Below are 15963 nucleotides of genomic sequence, written 5' to 3'. Positions count from 1 at the left end.
CAGGATATTGGAAAAAATACACGTTGTAAAACATGTAACACGACCTCAAGGCCAACTATGAGTTCATACCAGAGGACATGCTCAAAAAAAGGGGCTGATCCTAGATCAGCACATCTACTATGAGATGCTTCATGACTATGGGCTTGACCCTGTATTCACACAGCGTCTCTATAGCAGTGCTTATCTAGGATCAGTTGTGACTTTTGGATCATAATGAATAAGATTACTATGAGATGCTTCATGACTATGGGCCAGAGATTGGGGGGGGGGGGACGACAGATTATAAATGAACTGCATATAAACCATTTATAATGCTCTTATTCTGACTCATGACGGGCCCTGGTCATGACCATGACCGGTTGTGCTGTGATGGGTCAAATTTGGGGACCTGAAGAACGTGTTCACAGTGGCCCAGACTGGGAGGTTTGACCAGGTCTATGAGGAGCGGATGAAGGACGTGACTCTGAAGTTCATATGGGACATGGATCAACAGCCCTGTGATGCGATCCTCAGCTCCCTGGCTTCCTCCTCCTCACCTTTCAGTTCCAACAGCCCTGTGATGGGATCCTCAGCTCCCCTGGCTTCCTCCTCCTCACCTTTCAGTTCCAACAGCCCTGTGATGGGATCCTCAGCTCCCTGGCTTCCTCCTCCTCGCCTTTCAGTTCCAACAGCCCTGTGATGGGATCCTCAGCTCCCTGGCTTCCTCCTCCTCCTCGCCTTTCAGTTCCAACAGCCCTGTGATGGGATCCTCAGCTCCCTGGCGTCCTCCTCTTTCTCGCCTTTCAGTTCCAACAGCCCTGTGATGGGAGCCTCAGCTCCCTAGCTTCCTCCTCCTCACCTTTCAGTTCCAACAGCCCTGTGATGGGATCCTCAGCTCCCTGGCTTCCTCCTCCTCACCTTTCAGTTCCAACAGCCCTGTGATGGGAGCCTCAGCTCCCTGGCTTCCTCCTCCTCACCTTTCAGTTCCAACAGCCCTGTGATGGGAGCCTCAGCTCCCTGGCTTCCTCCTCCTCACCTTTCAGTTCCAACAGCCCTGTGATGGGATCCTCAGCTCCCTGGCTTCCTCCTCCTCCTCGCCTTTCAGTTCCAACAGCCCTGTAATGGGATCCTCAGCTCCCTGGCTTCCTCCTCCTCGCCTTTCAGTTCCAACAGCCCTGTGATGGGAGCCTCAGCTCCCTGGCTTCCTCCTCCTCACCTTTCAGTTCCAACAGCCCTGTGATGGAAGCCTCAGCTCCCTGGCTTCCTCCTCCTCGCCTTTCAGTTCCAACAGCCCTGTGATGGGATCCTCACCTCCCTGGCGTCCTCCTCTTTCTCGCCTTTCAGTTCCAACAGCCCTGTGATGGGATCCTCAGCTCCCTGGCTTCCTCCTCCTCGCCTTTCAGTTCCAACAGCCCTGTGATGGGATCCTCAGCTCCCTGGCGTCCTCCTCCTCCTCGCCTTTCAGTTCCAACAGCCCTGTGATGGGAGCCTCAGCTCCCTGGTGTCCTCCTCCTCACCTTTCAGTTCCAACAGCCCTGTGATGGGATCCTCAGCTCCCTGGCGTCCTCCTCTTTCTCCCCTTTCAGTTCCAACAGCCCTGTGATGGGATCCTGAGCTCCCTGGCAATCTACACAGTGGCCATCAGCCATGGACATTAATGTCAATTATCTGTTTAATGTACCAGAACTTGATATCCATTACAGATAGATACAATACTTTATTAATAATGATAAAGTGCTATCATGTTTTCTGTATGTTCTTTACAATGAGCTGAATGAGGTAGGAATGACAGGCTCAATTCCTGAACCATTATTCTGTTATTCTAAAAATGATCCCTCCTTGAAGAGGAAATAAAAGAAACAAGACTGTCAGTCTAATTTCCTTATTTGAATGAATGGTTTATATTTGAGGAATATTGTGCGTGAGCGTGAAGGGAGAATTCTTACTGATTGCGCAGCCCGGAACCAAAGTGACATGGAAATGGAACTCCCCCGGACACATTGACAGAAGAACACCTTTCTGTTTAGGTTCTCACATGTGTAGCCAGCAAGACCGGTGGCTAAAACTATTTGATCGCATTTTCGGTTTACCTCTCAAACAAGATGGGGAAGAAACGGTCGAGTGAAGATGTGGATGAGTCCAAAACGCACGCGAAGAAAGGAAAAGTATCTGAGACAGCAGAGTTCAATGGAACTGTTTTTAAAGCCATGTTGAAGGAGCCGACCAAGGCAATGAAGGGTGAGTGGCCGTGTTGCTATTAGCTACCGTTAGCTTACTACAAAGGCGCTATAACGTATTGTTCTCAACTTTGCAGTGATAGGATTTCACTCTTTGTTTTAATGTTTGTGTGTTTGTTGCAGAGTGTATGTCAATTATCAAAGGTGCTAGTTGTAATTGTCATTGACTATGTCAATACTGAACAACAGATGTTCTCTCTGCACTGCAGGCTTGGATACATTCATCACGACGGCGAAGAAGCTGCCATGTCCTGACCTGTATGACGTTGTTGAGGGATACATCAAGATCTCCATGGAGTGTTCTGAGATCTTCAAACTGCTGGAGGGAGACAAGCAGATGGAGAGTGAAGTATGTAGAGTACAGCATTAGCATTACAGCATTAGCATTACAGCATTAGCTTCTGTCAGTCTCCTGTTAACTGGAAATCAGTCTATATATATATATATATCTATTGTGTGTGTATATATATATATATAGTCTAGTCTATATATATAGTGTATATATATAGTATATATATAGTGTATATATATATATATATCTATTGTGTGTGTATATATATATATATATAGTCTAGTCTATATATATAGTGTATATATATAGTATATATATATAGTGTATATATATAGTATATGTATGTATATATATAGTGTATATAATCAGTCTATATATATATATATAGTCTATATAATCATTCTATATATATATATATATCTATATATATATAGACTATTGTGTGTGTATATATATATATATATAGTCTAGTATATATAGTGTATATATATAGTATATATATATAGTGTATATATATAGTATATATATAGTGTATATATGTATATATATAGTGTATATAATCAGTCTATATATATATATATATATATATATATATATAGTCTATATAATCATTCTATATAATCAGTCTATATAATCAGTCTATGTATATATAGTCTATATAATCAGCCTATATACGTACACACCATGCAGTAATCTGTTAAACATTGTCCTTGTCTCTGTCCAGATGATGTTGATTTTCCAGAGTTTGGAGATGATTCTGCTGCGTACGGCCAGTGATCTCTCTCATTTCAGCATGGTGGGATTCACTATAGTAAAGAAGGCCGTCTCCAGCTATATGAAACTCATACAGACATCCCTACACTCAGAAAACCACAGGTACGTTGGAACAGGAAGCAGCTTTTGTTTGAACTAAATAAATATTTTTGTTGTTGTGTGAGTGTGTGTGTGTGCGTGTGAGTGCGTGTGTGTGCGTGTGCGTGTGTGTGTGTGTGTGTGTGTGTGTGTGCGCGTCTCTCATTCTAACATAGTGATGTCGTCTCTTCTGGGCCAGGTTTGTCCGTCACTGCCTGAGTTTCCTGTCAGCCATGGTATCCCAGGGAGCAGACACAGCCAGGGAAGTCTTCAGCCACTTCCACTTCACTAAAGGCCTGTCTGCTTTGGCCAAGAGGAAGGATAAGATGGTAAGAGACCTGGTCAGTGTCTGTGTCCATCCTAAATGGCACCCTATTCCCTATATAGTGCACTACTTTTGACCAGGGTCCCATAGGGAATAGGGTGCCGTTTGGGACACTCCCTCTGTATGAGGGTTTGGGGCGGCAGGGTAGTCTAGTGGTTAGAGCGTTGGACTAGTAACCGAAAGGTTGCAAGTTCAAACCCCCCGAGCTGACAAGGTACAAATCTGTCGTTCTGCCCCTGAACAGGCAGTTAACCCACTGTTCCTAGGCCGTCATTGAAAATAAGAATTTGTTCTTAATTAACTGACTTGCCTAGTTAAATAAAGGTAAAATAAAAAAATAGTTGTCTTTAGTGTCGTTGAAAACCCACGGTTGGTTTATAGTTCTCTTTAGTGTCAATATGTTATCCTCCTGAACGTTTGAGCTGATCAGGAAAAACTATGTCCAAAAAACTATGTCCCAACCAGGGCTTGGATTGAGGTTATAAGGATGCATCTCTAATGACTGGTATTCTGTGATCTCATTCATCTCTCTCTCTCTAGGGTAGACCTGATGTCCGCATGGCTTACACCCAGTTTGCCCTCTCCTTCCTGGTCTCTGGTGACAACGTTACTATTGGACAACTGCTGGAGATGAAAGGTCAGGATGATACTACATCTCAAAATGACAGAAAATACAACAAGACTAATACAAATAAAATAAGCTTGAGAATATAGGGTCCTATATCTACTGTAGGAATATAGGGTCCTATATCTACTGTAGGAATATAGGGTCCTATATCTACTGTAGGAATATAGGGTCCTATCTCTACTGTAGGAATATAGGGTCCTATCTCTACTGTAGGAATATAGGGTCCTATCTCTACTGTAGGAATATAGGGTCCTATCTCTACTGTAGGAATATAGGGTCCTATCTCTACTGTAGGAATATAGGCCTGTCTTGGGTCCTATATCTACTGTAGGAATATAGGCCTGTCTTGGGTCCTATATCTACTGTAGGAATATAGGGTCCTATCTCTACTGTAGGAATATAGGGTCCTATCTCTACTGTAGGAATATAGGGTCCTATCTCTACTGTAGGAATATAGGGTCCTATATCTACTGTAGGAATATAGGCCTGTCTTGTGTCCTATCTCTACTGTAGGAATATAGGCCTGTCTTGGGTCCTATCTCTACTGTAGGAATATAGGCCTGTCTTGGGTCCTATCTCTACTGTAGGAATATAGGCCTGTCTTGGGTCCTATCTCTACTGTAGGAATATAGGCCTGTCTTGGGTCCTATCTCTACTGTAGGAATATAGGGTCCTATCTCTACTGTAGGAATATAGGCCTGTCTTGGGTCCTATATCTACTGTAGGAATATAGGGTCCTATCTCTACTGTAGGAATATAGGGTCCTATATCTACTGTAGGAATATAGGGTCCTATCACTACTGTAGGAATATAGGGTCCTATCTCTACTGTAGGAATATAGGGTCCTATATCTACTGTAGGAATATAGGGTCCCTATCTCTACTGTAGGAATATAGGGTCCTATCTCTACTGTAGGAATATAGGTCCTATCTCTACTGTAGGAATATAGGGTCCTATATCTACTGTAGGAATATAGGCCTGTCTTCCCCCTATCTCTGAAGGAGGGTCCTATCTCTACTGTAGGAATATAGGCCTGTCTTTCCCTGGTCTGGAGGGTCCTATCTCTACTGTAGGAATATAGGCCTGTCTTCCTATCTCCCTGGTCTAGGAATATAGGAGGGTCCTATCTCTAAGGAGGCCTGTCTTCCCCTGGTCCTATCTCTACTGTAGGAATATAGGCCTGTCTTCCCCTGGTCTGGAGGAGGGTCCTATCTCTACTGTAGGAATATAGGCCTGTCTTCCCCTGGTCTGGAGGAGGGTCCTATCTCTACTGTAGGAATATAGGCCTGTCTTCCCTGGTCTGAAGGAGGGTCCTATCTCTACTGTAGGAATATAGGCCTGTCTTCCCTGGTCTGAAGGAGGGTCCTATCTCTACTGTAGGAATATAGGCCTGTCTTCCCCTGGTCTGAAGGAGGGTCCTATCTCTACTGTAGGAATATAGGCCTGTCTTCCCCTGGTCTGAAGGAGGGTCCTATCTCTACTGTAGGAATATAGGCCTGTCTTCCCCTGGTCTGAAGGAGGGTCCTGTCTCTACTGTAGGAATATAGGCCTGTCTTCCCCTGGTCTGAAGGAGGGTCCTATCTCTACTGTAGGAATATAGGCCTGTCTTCCCCTGGTCTGAAGGAGGGTCCTATCTCTACTGTAGGAATATAGGCCTGTCTTCCCCTGGTCTGGAGGGTCCTATCTCTACTGTAGGAATATAGGCCTGTCTTGGGTCCTATCTCTACTGTAGGAATATAGGCCTGTCTTGGGTCCTATCTCTACTGTAGGAATATAGGCCTGTCTTGGGTCCTATCTCTACTGTAGGAATATAGGCCTGTCTTGGGTCCTATCTCTACTGTAGGAATATAGGCCTGTCTTGGGTCCTATCTCTACTGTAGGAATATAGGCCTGTCTTCCCCTGGTCTGAAGGAGGGTCCTATCTCTACTGTAGGAATATAGGCCTGTCTTCCCCTGGTCTGAAGGAGGGTCCTATCTCTACTGTAGGAATATAGGCCTGTCTAGGGTCCTATCTCTACTGTAGGAATATAGGCCTGTCTTGGGTCCTATCTCTACTGTAGGAATATAGGCCTGTCTTGGGTCCTATCTCTACTGTAGGAATATAGGCCTGTCTTCCCCTGGTCTGAAGGAGGGTCCTATCTCTACTGTAGGAATATAGGCCTGTCTTCCCCTGGTCTGAAGGAGGGTCCTATCTCTACTGTAGGAATATAGGCCTGTCTTCCCCTGGTCTGAAGGAGGGTCCTGTCTCTACTGTAGGAATATAGGCCTGTCTTCCCCTGGTCTGAGGAGGGTCCTATCTCTACTGTAGGAATATAGGCCTGTCTTCCCCTGGTCTGGAGGGTCCTATCTCTACTGTAGGAATATAGGCCTGTCTTGGGTCCTATCTCTACTGTAGGAATATAGGCCTGTCTTGGGTCCTATCTCTACTGTAGGAATATAGGCCTGTCTTGGGTCCTATCTCTACTGTAGGAATATAGGCCTGTCTTGGGTCCTATCTCTACTGTAGGAATATAGGCCTGTCTTGGGTCCTATCTCTACTGTAGGAATATAGGCCTGTCTTCCCCTGGTCTTAAGGAGGGTCCTATCTCTACTGTAGGAATATAGGCCTGTCTTCCCCTGGTCTGAAGGAGGGTCCTATCTCTACTGTAGGAATATAGGCCTGTCTAGGGTCCTATCTCTACTGTAGGAATATAGGCCTGTCTTGGGTCCTATCTCTACTGTAGGAATATAGGCCTGTCTTGGGTCCTATCTCTACTGTAGGAATATAGGCCTGTCTTGGGTCCTATCTCTACTGTAGGAATATAGGCCTGTCTTGGGTCCTATCTCTACTGTAGGAATATAGGCCTGTCTTCCCTGGTCTGAAGGAGGGTCCTAACTCTACTGTAGGAATATAGGCCTGTCTTGGGTCCTATCTCTACTGTAGGAATATAGGCCTGTCTTGGGTCCTATCTCTACTGTAGGAATATAGGCCTGTCTTCCCTGGTCTGGAGGAGGGTCCTATCTCTACTGTAGGAATATAGGCCTGTCTTCCTATCTCTACTGGTCTAGGCCTGTCTTCCCTGGTCTGAAGGAGGGTCCTATCTCTACTGTAGGAATATAGGCCTGTCTTCCCCTGGTCTGAAGGAGGGTCCTATCTCTACTGTAGGAATATAGGCCTGCCTCCCTTGTTTGATGTTGAAACATTTGATTGGTTGTCAGATTTCCTGCCAGACATTCTAAGCAGCGGACTGAAGGAGGATCGTATCTCCACTGTCAACCTGATTCTGTCTACTCTGCAGACTAAGGTGGGGCCTAATCTCGTTGTCTCGGTGACCTTTCAGGGTAACGAATGAAAATGGGCTGTTTTGTCAGGACGATTAGGAGACATTTTATCAGGTGGCTGTACATACTTATGACCAGTATTTATAGTGCATTATAACGTGGTGTACCTGCAGACTTTAAGGGGTTATAACGTTTAGGGAGTCGGGAAGCAAGTCCCGGGAGTTTATTTAATAAATAGATGAACATAGAACAAGAAAAGAAACACAGAGTAGAGTACAGACATAAACACTGGAACAGAAACAATAACGCCTGGGGGAAGGACCAACCGGAGAGACAGATTTAGAGAAGGTCGTTGGGTAGGAAGAACCAACCGGAGAGACAGATTTAGAGAAGGTCATTGGGTAGGAAGAACCAATGGGAGAGAGACAGATTTAGAGAAGGTCGTTGGGTAGGAAGGACCAACCGAGAGACAGATTTAGAGAAGGTCGTTGGGTAGGAAGAACCAACCGGAGAGACAGATTTAGAGAAGGTCATTGGGTAGGAAGAACCAACCGGAGAGACAGATTTAGAGAAGGTCATTGGGTAGGGAAGAACCAACCGGAGAGACAGATTTAGAGAAGGTCGATTTGGGTAGGAAGAACCAACCGAGAGACAGATTTAGAGAAGGTCATTGGGTAGGGAAGAACCAACCGGAGAGACAGATTTAGAGAAGGTCGTTGGGGGAAGAGAACCAACCGGAGAGACAGATTTAGAGAAGGTCGTTGGGTAGGAAGAACCAACCGGAGAGACAGATTTAGAGAAGGTCGTTGGGTAGGAAGAACCAACCGGAGAGACAGATTTAGAGAAGGTCGTTGGGTAGGAAGAACCAACCGGAGAGACAGATTTAGAGAAGGTCGTTGGGTAGGAAGAACCAACCGGAGAGACAGATTTAGAGAAGGTCGTTGGGTAGGAAGAACCAACCGGAGAGACAGATTTAGAGAAGGTCATTGGGTAGGAAGAACCAATGGGAGAGAGACAGATTTAGAGAAGGTCGTTGGGTAGGAAGAACCAACCGGAGAGACAGATTTAGAGAAGGTCATTGGGTAGGAAGAACCAATGGGAGAGACAGATTTAGAGAAGGTCATTGGGTAGGAAGAACCAACCGGAGAGACAGATTTAGAGAAGGTCATTGGGTAGGAAGAACCAACCGGAGAGACAGATTTAGAGAAGGTCATTGGGTAGGAAGAACCAACCGGAGAGACAGATTTAGAGAAGGTCATTGGGTATCAGGCAGGAAGAACCAACCGGAGAGACAGATTTAGAGAAGGTCATTGGGTAGGAAGAACCAACCGGAGAGACAGATTTAGAGAAGGTCGTTGGGTAGGAAGAACCAACCGGAGAGACAGATTTAGAGAAGGTCATTGGGTAGGAAGAACCAACCGGAGAGACAGATTTAGAGAAGGTCATTGGGTAGGAAGAACCAACCGGAGAGACAGATTTAGAGAAGGTCGTTGGGGGGGAAGAACCAACCGGAGAGACAGATTTAGAGAAGGTCATTGGGTAGGAAGAACCAAACCGGAGAGACAGATTTAGAGAAGGTCATTGGGTAGGAAGAACCAACCGGAGAGACAGATTTAGAGAAGGTCGTTGGGTAGGGAAGAACCAACCGAGAGACAGATTTAGAGAAGGTCGTTGGGTAGGAAGAACCAATGGGAGAGACAGATTTAGAGAAGGTCATTGGGTAGGAAGAACCAACCGAGAGACAGATTTAGAGAAGGTCATTGGGTAGGAAGAACCAACCGGAGAGACAGATTTAGAGAAGGTCATTGGGTAGGAAGAACCAACCGGAGAGACAGATTTAGAGAAGGTCGTTGGGTAGGGAAGAACCAAAGGGAGAGACAGATTTAGAGAAGGTCATTGGGTAGAAGAACCAACCGAGAGACAGATTTAGAGAAGGTCATTGGGTAGGAAGAACCAACCGGAGAGACAGATTTAGAGAAGGTCATTGGGTAGGGAAGAACCAATGGGAGAGAGACAGATTTAGAGAAGGTCATTGGGTAGTAAGAACCAGAGCGAGAGACAGATTTAGAGAAGATAATTGGGTAGGAAGAACCAACCGAGAGACAGATTTAGAGAAGGGTTGGGTAGGAAGAACCAACCGGAGGTAGATTTAAGAACCAACCGGAGAGACAGATTTAGAGAAGGTCGTTGGGTAGGAAGAACCAAAGGGAGAGACAGATTTAGAGAAGGTCATTGGGTAGGAAGAACCAACCGGAGAGACAGATTTAGAGAAGGTCGTTGGGTAGGAAGAACCAACCGGAGAGACAGATTTAGAGAAGGTCATTGGGTAGGAAGAACCAACCGGAGAGACAGATTTAGAGAAGGTAATTGGGTAGGAAGAACCAATGGGGAGAGACAGATTTAGAGAAGGTCATTGGGCAGGAAGAACCAATGGGGAGAGACAGATTTAGAGAAGGTCATTGGGTAGGAAGAACCAATGGGAGAGAGACAGATTTAGGGAAGGTAATTGGGCAGGAAGAACCAATGGGAGAGACAGATTTAGAGAAGGTAATCAGGCAGGAAGAACCAACCGGAGAGACAGATTTAGAGAAGGTAATTGGGTAGGAAGAACCAATGGGAGAGACAGATTTAGAGAAGGTCATTGGGTAGGAAGGCAGGAAGAACTAAAGAAGGAGAGACAGATTTAGAGAAGGTAATTGGGCAGGAAGAACCAATGGGAGAGAGAGACAGATTTAGAGAAGGTCATTGGGTAGGGAAGAACCAAAGGGAGACCGGAGAGATTAGAGAAGGTCATTTAGGAAGAAGAGTCATTTAGAGAAGGTCATTGGGTAGGAAGAACCAATGGGAGAGACAGATTTAGAGAAGGTAATCAGGCAGGAAGAACCAGAGGGAGAGACAGATTTAGAGAAGGTCATTGGGTAGGAAGAACCAATGGGAGAGACAGATTTAGAGAAGGTCATTGGGCAGGAAGAACCAATGAGAGAGACAGATTTAGAGAAGGTCGTTGGGTAGGAAGAACCAATGGGAGAGACAGATTTAGAGAAGGTCATTGGGTAGGAAGAACCAACCGGAGAGACAGATTTAGAGAAGGTCATGGGCAGGAAGAACCAATGGGAGAGAGACAGATTTAGAGAAGGTCGTTGGGTAGATTTAGGAAGAACCAACCGGAGAGACAGATTTAGAGAAGGTAATCCGGAGAGACAGATTTAGAGAAGGTCATGCAGGGAAGAACCAATGGGAGAGAGACTGATTTAGAGGGGTCTGGTGTGAAGTCATAATTTAGAGCAGTCATTGGTAGGGAAGAACCAATGAGAGACAGATTTAGAGAAGGTCATTGGGAGGACACGTGAGAGACAGATTTGTGAAGGTCATCTGGGTAGGAAGAACCAACCGGGAGAGAGACAGAGCCAGGTCAAAGGTAGGAAGACCCAAAGGGAGAGACAGATTTAGAGAAGGTCCATTCTAGGAAGAACCTGGCCCAGAGAGACAGATTTAGGAGAAGGTCATTGTGGAAGCAAGCACAGACGACAGCAAGGAAGGTCATCTGTACAATGGGAGTTCTCTCTTTATCATTGGGTAGTAAGAACCAGAGCGAGAGACAGATTTAGAGAAGATAATCTCTCTCGAGAGACAGATTTCTCTTTATCTAAGAACCAATGGGAGAGAGACAGATTTAGAGAAGGTCATTGGGTTCGAGCTAAAGGGGAGACAGAACTAGAGAAGGTCACTGGTTAAGAACCAGAGCGAGAGACATGATAGAGAAAATCTGCTGCTGTAAGCCCCTGAGCAAGACATTTAGAGAACCCTATTCGCCCCCAGGGTAACAGGCAGGGGACAAGGGTGAGACCTGATTTAGTGACCCCACTCCCTGGGGGTCTAATCGGGGGCAGATTTAGGGAATAATCAGCAGGAAGAACACAAAGAGTGACAGATTTAGGGAAGGTAATCAGGCAGGGAAGTCACGGCCAGGACAGATTTAGAGAAGGTAATCAGGCAGCGCCCCTAAAGGGAGGTGCAGATTTAGGGAAGGTTAGGCAGGAAGCCTTGCTCAAGGGTAACAGCAGGACAGATTTTTCAGAAGGTAATCAGGCAGGAAGAACTAAACCAGTGACAGATTTAGAGAAGGTAATCAGGCAGGAAGAACTAAAGGGAAAGAGAACAAATAATTAGCGAAGAACTAAATGAGTGACAGATTTAGGAAGGTAATCACCGAAGTCTTGTTTTGAATGTCAGATTTCTTCAGATGGCAGGAAGAACGCAAAGGAAGCAGGGAAGAAGGTTCAGGCAGGAAGAACTAAAGGGAGAGACAGATTTCCTCCCTGAAGAACTAAAGGGAGTGACAGCTTTAGAGAAGGTAATCATGGCATCAGTTTCAAAGGGAGACAGATTTGGAAGGTAATCAGGCAGGAAGAACTAAAGGGATGAGATCTGATTTGCATAAAGGGAGAGACAGATTTAGGTGAAGGTAATCAGGCATCTCTCCAAAGGGAGAGACAGATTTAGGAAGGTCTCAGGGCAGACAGAAGGGAAAATCAGGCAGGAAGAACTCAGATTTATCACTCTGATTTCTCTCCTCTTTATCTAAAGGGGAGAGACAGATTTTCTCTAATCCAGGTTATCAGTTCCAGGTGAGGCTGATGGGGGCGCTCTGTTCTCTCTCAGCCTGGTGACCTCTCGGAGAGGGAGGATCACTCTGTTTCCTCTGCTCTATCCTCTGTTCTAAGACCTAGAAGGTGCTGTTTCTTCACTCCATCTCTCCTGGCCCAGATTGCATCTCTACATCACTCTGTTCTAATGGATCTGTACACTCTCTTTATATCTCTGTTCTCTCTTTATATCTCTCTGTTCTCTCTCTCTCTTACTGTCATACGGAAAATTGTTGCTGTGCCTTCTTTCTCTATCTCGCCCCAGGCTCTATCACTGGAGGGTTCTCTCATCTGGGATCACTCTGTTGAAACTCCTCTTTATCTCCCAGGGCTCTCCTCTCTGTTCTCCTCTCCATCGCCCTCCCATCTCTCCTTCTCTGTTCTCACAGCAACATCTTTTCATCTTCTCCCCTTCTCCTCTCTGTGTTCTCTCTCCTCTCCGTTCCCCTAAATGATTCTCTCCCATCTCTCCGAGTCTTGTTCTCTGTAATGCTCCTCTCTGTTTCTCCTCTCTATCTCCAGGGAAGATGGTTGTGAGGAAACTCTCCCATCTCCTCCTTGCCTCTGTGCTCTCCTGGGAAACATGGCATCTGTTCTCTCCCATCTCTCCTTCTCTCTGTTCTCTCCCCATCTCTCCTTAATCTGTTCATCCCATCTCTCCTCTATCACTCTGTTCTCTCTCACTCTGTTCTCTCCCATCTCTCCTCCTCTGTTCTCTCCATCTCTCCCTACCTCTGTTCTCTCCCATCTCTCCTTCTCTCTGTTCTCTCCCATCTCTCCTTCACTCTGTTCTCTCCCATCTCTCCTTCCTCTGTTCTCTCCCATCTGTTCCTCTATCACTCTGTTCTCTCCCATCTCTCCTCTCTTCTCTGTTCTCTCCCATCTCTCCTTCCTCTGTTCTCTCTCCCATCTCTCCCTCCTTCTCTCTCCCTCTGTTCTCTCCCATCTCTCCTTCTCTCTGTTCTCCTCCCATCTCTCCTCTCTATCTCTCTCCCATCTCTCCTTCTCTCTGTTCTCTCCTATCTCTCCTTCTCTGTTCTCTCCCATCTCTCCTTACCTCTGTTCTCTCCCATCTCTCCTTACCTCTGTTCTCTCCCATCTCTCCTTACCTCTGTTCTCTCCCATCTCTCCTTCTCTGTTCTCTCCCATCTCTCCTTACCTCTGTTCTCTCCCATCTCTCCTTCTCTGTTCTCTCCCATCTCTCCTTCTCTCTGTTCTCTCCCATCTCTCCTTACCTCTGTTCTCTCCCATCTCTCCTTCCTCTGTTCTGTTCTCCTTCCTCTGTTCTCTCCCATCCCTCCTTCTGTTCTGTTCTCTGTACAGTAGACATAGACCTGACGTCTGTTGTGTCTCCCATCTCTCCTTACCTCTGTTGTCTCCCAGTAGACTAGACCTCACTCTGTGTCTCTCAGTAGACACTTGTTCTGTCTCTCCAGTATCTCTCCTTTCTGTGTCTCCCATCTCTCCTGACGTTGTTCTGTCCTACAGTAGACATCCTTAAGTTGTTCTCTCCCATCACAGACCTGACCTTGTTGTGTCTGTACATCTCTCCTTCTCTGTTGTCTCCCATCTCTCCTTCTCTGTTGTGTCTCTACTGTTCTCTCCCATCTCTCATTGTTGTTCTCTACATCTCTCCTTACCTCTGTTGTCTCTACATCTCTCCTTCCCTGTTCTCTCTCCATACCCTCCTGAGTTGTTGTTGTGTCTCTACAGTAGACATAGACCTGACGTTGTGTGTCTCTACAGTAGACATAGACCCTGTGTCTGTACAGTAGACATAGACCTGACGTTGTGTGTCTCTACAGTAGACATAGACCTGACGTTGTGTGTCTCAGCAGACAGACCTGACGTTGTTGTGTCTCTACAGTAGACACAGACCTGACATTGTTGTGTGTCTGTCTTCTGTCCAGGGCTGGTAACATTGTGCTACTGCAGTTTGTGGTGGGGCTGAAGCAGGCTACAGAGGACGACCTGGTGTCTGATCTGATGGTCAATATACTGAGGGTCAGTCCTGACATCTTGCCCAGGTTCTTCAAGGAGACACAGTTATCCTTCATCCCTCGCCTCAAATCTGCCTGGACGGACAACATCACTCTGCTCAAGAAGGTTTTTAATAAACTCTTTGTTTCCTTGTATTATTGTTTTTTTTCTAAAAGTTATTTTGTTTATGTTTCAAACCTCGGGGACAGTTCTGTCTGTAACGTTGACACAACAACAACAACAACAACAACAACGAGGATTGTATAAAGCTGTATTCTATCAGACGTCACCGTGCGCAGGGGCGAGGCGAACAGAAATCAACAAAACAAAATGTGAATCTTACAACAACGTCACAATTTTTATTTTTATATTTATTTAACCTTTATTTAACCTTTATTTTACTAGACAAGTCAGTTAAGAACAAGTTCTTATTTTCAATGACGGCCTAGTGGGTTAACTGGTCTAGGAACAGTGGGTTAACTGGTCTAGGAACAGTGGGTTAACTGGTCTAGGAACAGCAGGTTAACTGGTCTAGGAACAGCGGGTTAACTGGTCTAGGAACAGTGGGTTAACTGGTCTAGGAACAGTGGGTTAACTGGTCTAGGAACAGTGGGTTAACTGGTCTAGGAACAGTGGGTTAACTGGTCTAGGAACACTGGTCTAGAACAGTGGGTTAACTGGTCTAGGAACAGTGGGTTAACTGGTCTAGGAACAGTGGGTTAACTGGTCTAGGAACAGTGGGGTTAACTGCCTTGTTCAGGGGCAGAACGACAGATTTGCACCTTGTCAGCTCGGGGTTTGAACTTGCAACCTTCCGGTTACCAGTCCAACGCTCTAACCACTAGGCTACGCTGCCGCCTACACTCTAACCACTAGGCTACGCTGCCGCCTCTACACTCTAACCACTAGGCTACCTGCCGCTTCTACACTCTAACCACTCAGGCTACCTGCCGCCTACACTCTAACCACAAGGCTACCTGCCGCCCACACTCTAACCACAAGGCTACCCTGCCGCCTCTACACTCTAACCACAAGGCTACCCTGCCGCCTCTACACTCTAACCACTCAGGGCTACCCTGTCGCCTCTACACTCTAACCACTAGGCTACCCTGCCGCCTCTACACTCTAACCACTAGGCTACCCTGTCGCCTCTACACTCTAACCACTAGGCCACGCTGCCGCCTACACTCTAACCACTAGGCTACCCTACCGCCTCTACACTCTAACCACTAGGCTACCCTGCCGCCTACCTCTAACCACTAGGTTACCTACCTCCTACACTCTAACCACAGGCTACCCTGTCGCCTACACTCTAACCACTAGGCTACCCTGCCGCCTCTACACTCTAACCACTAGGTTACCTACCACCTCTACACTCTAACCACTAGGTTACCTGCCTCCTCTACACTCTGCCTAACCACCAGGCTACCTGCCGCCCTACACTCTAACCACTAGGCTACGTACCACCTCTACACTCTAACCACTAGGCTACCTAACCCACCTCTACACTCTAACCACTAGGCTACCTACCACCTCTACACTCTAACCACTAGGCTACCTGCCTCCTCTACACTCTAACCACTAGGCTACCTGCCTCCTCTACACTCTAACCACTAGGCTACCTGCCTCCTCTACACTCTAACCACTAGGCTACCTGCTACCCTCCTCTACACTCTAACCACTAGGCTACCCTGCAGCCTCTACACTCTAACCACTAGGCTACCCTGCCACCTCTACACTCTAACCACAAGGCTACCCTGCCA

General features: G+C 46.3%; 1 protein-coding gene across 1 annotated transcript in view; it reads left to right on the top strand.

The window, feature by feature from the left end:
• The first annotated feature begins 1964 nt into the window (after positions 1-1964).
• Positions 1965-15963, top strand: part of LOC118394759 (nucleolar pre-ribosomal-associated protein 1-like) — an 83607-nt gene continuing 69608 nt past the window's right edge. Inside the window, 8 exon segments of the mRNA XM_052469302.1 lie at positions 1965-2217; positions 2426-2565; positions 3233-3384; positions 3560-3689; positions 4226-4322; positions 7512-7634; positions 12743-12806; positions 14131-14326. Of these exon segments, the coding sequence (XP_052325262.1) occupies positions 2082-2217; positions 2426-2565; positions 3233-3384; positions 3560-3689; positions 4226-4322; positions 7512-7634; positions 12743-12806; positions 14131-14326 (1038 nt within the window). The 5' untranslated portion in view covers positions 1965-2081.

This window comes from Oncorhynchus keta, chromosome 1 (genome assembly GCF_023373465.1).
Source record: "Oncorhynchus keta strain PuntledgeMale-10-30-2019 chromosome 1, Oket_V2, whole genome shotgun sequence".
Taxonomy (NCBI): Eukaryota; Metazoa; Chordata; class Actinopteri; order Salmoniformes; family Salmonidae; genus Oncorhynchus; species Oncorhynchus keta.
This window is presented reverse-complemented; position numbering and strand designations above follow the sequence as displayed.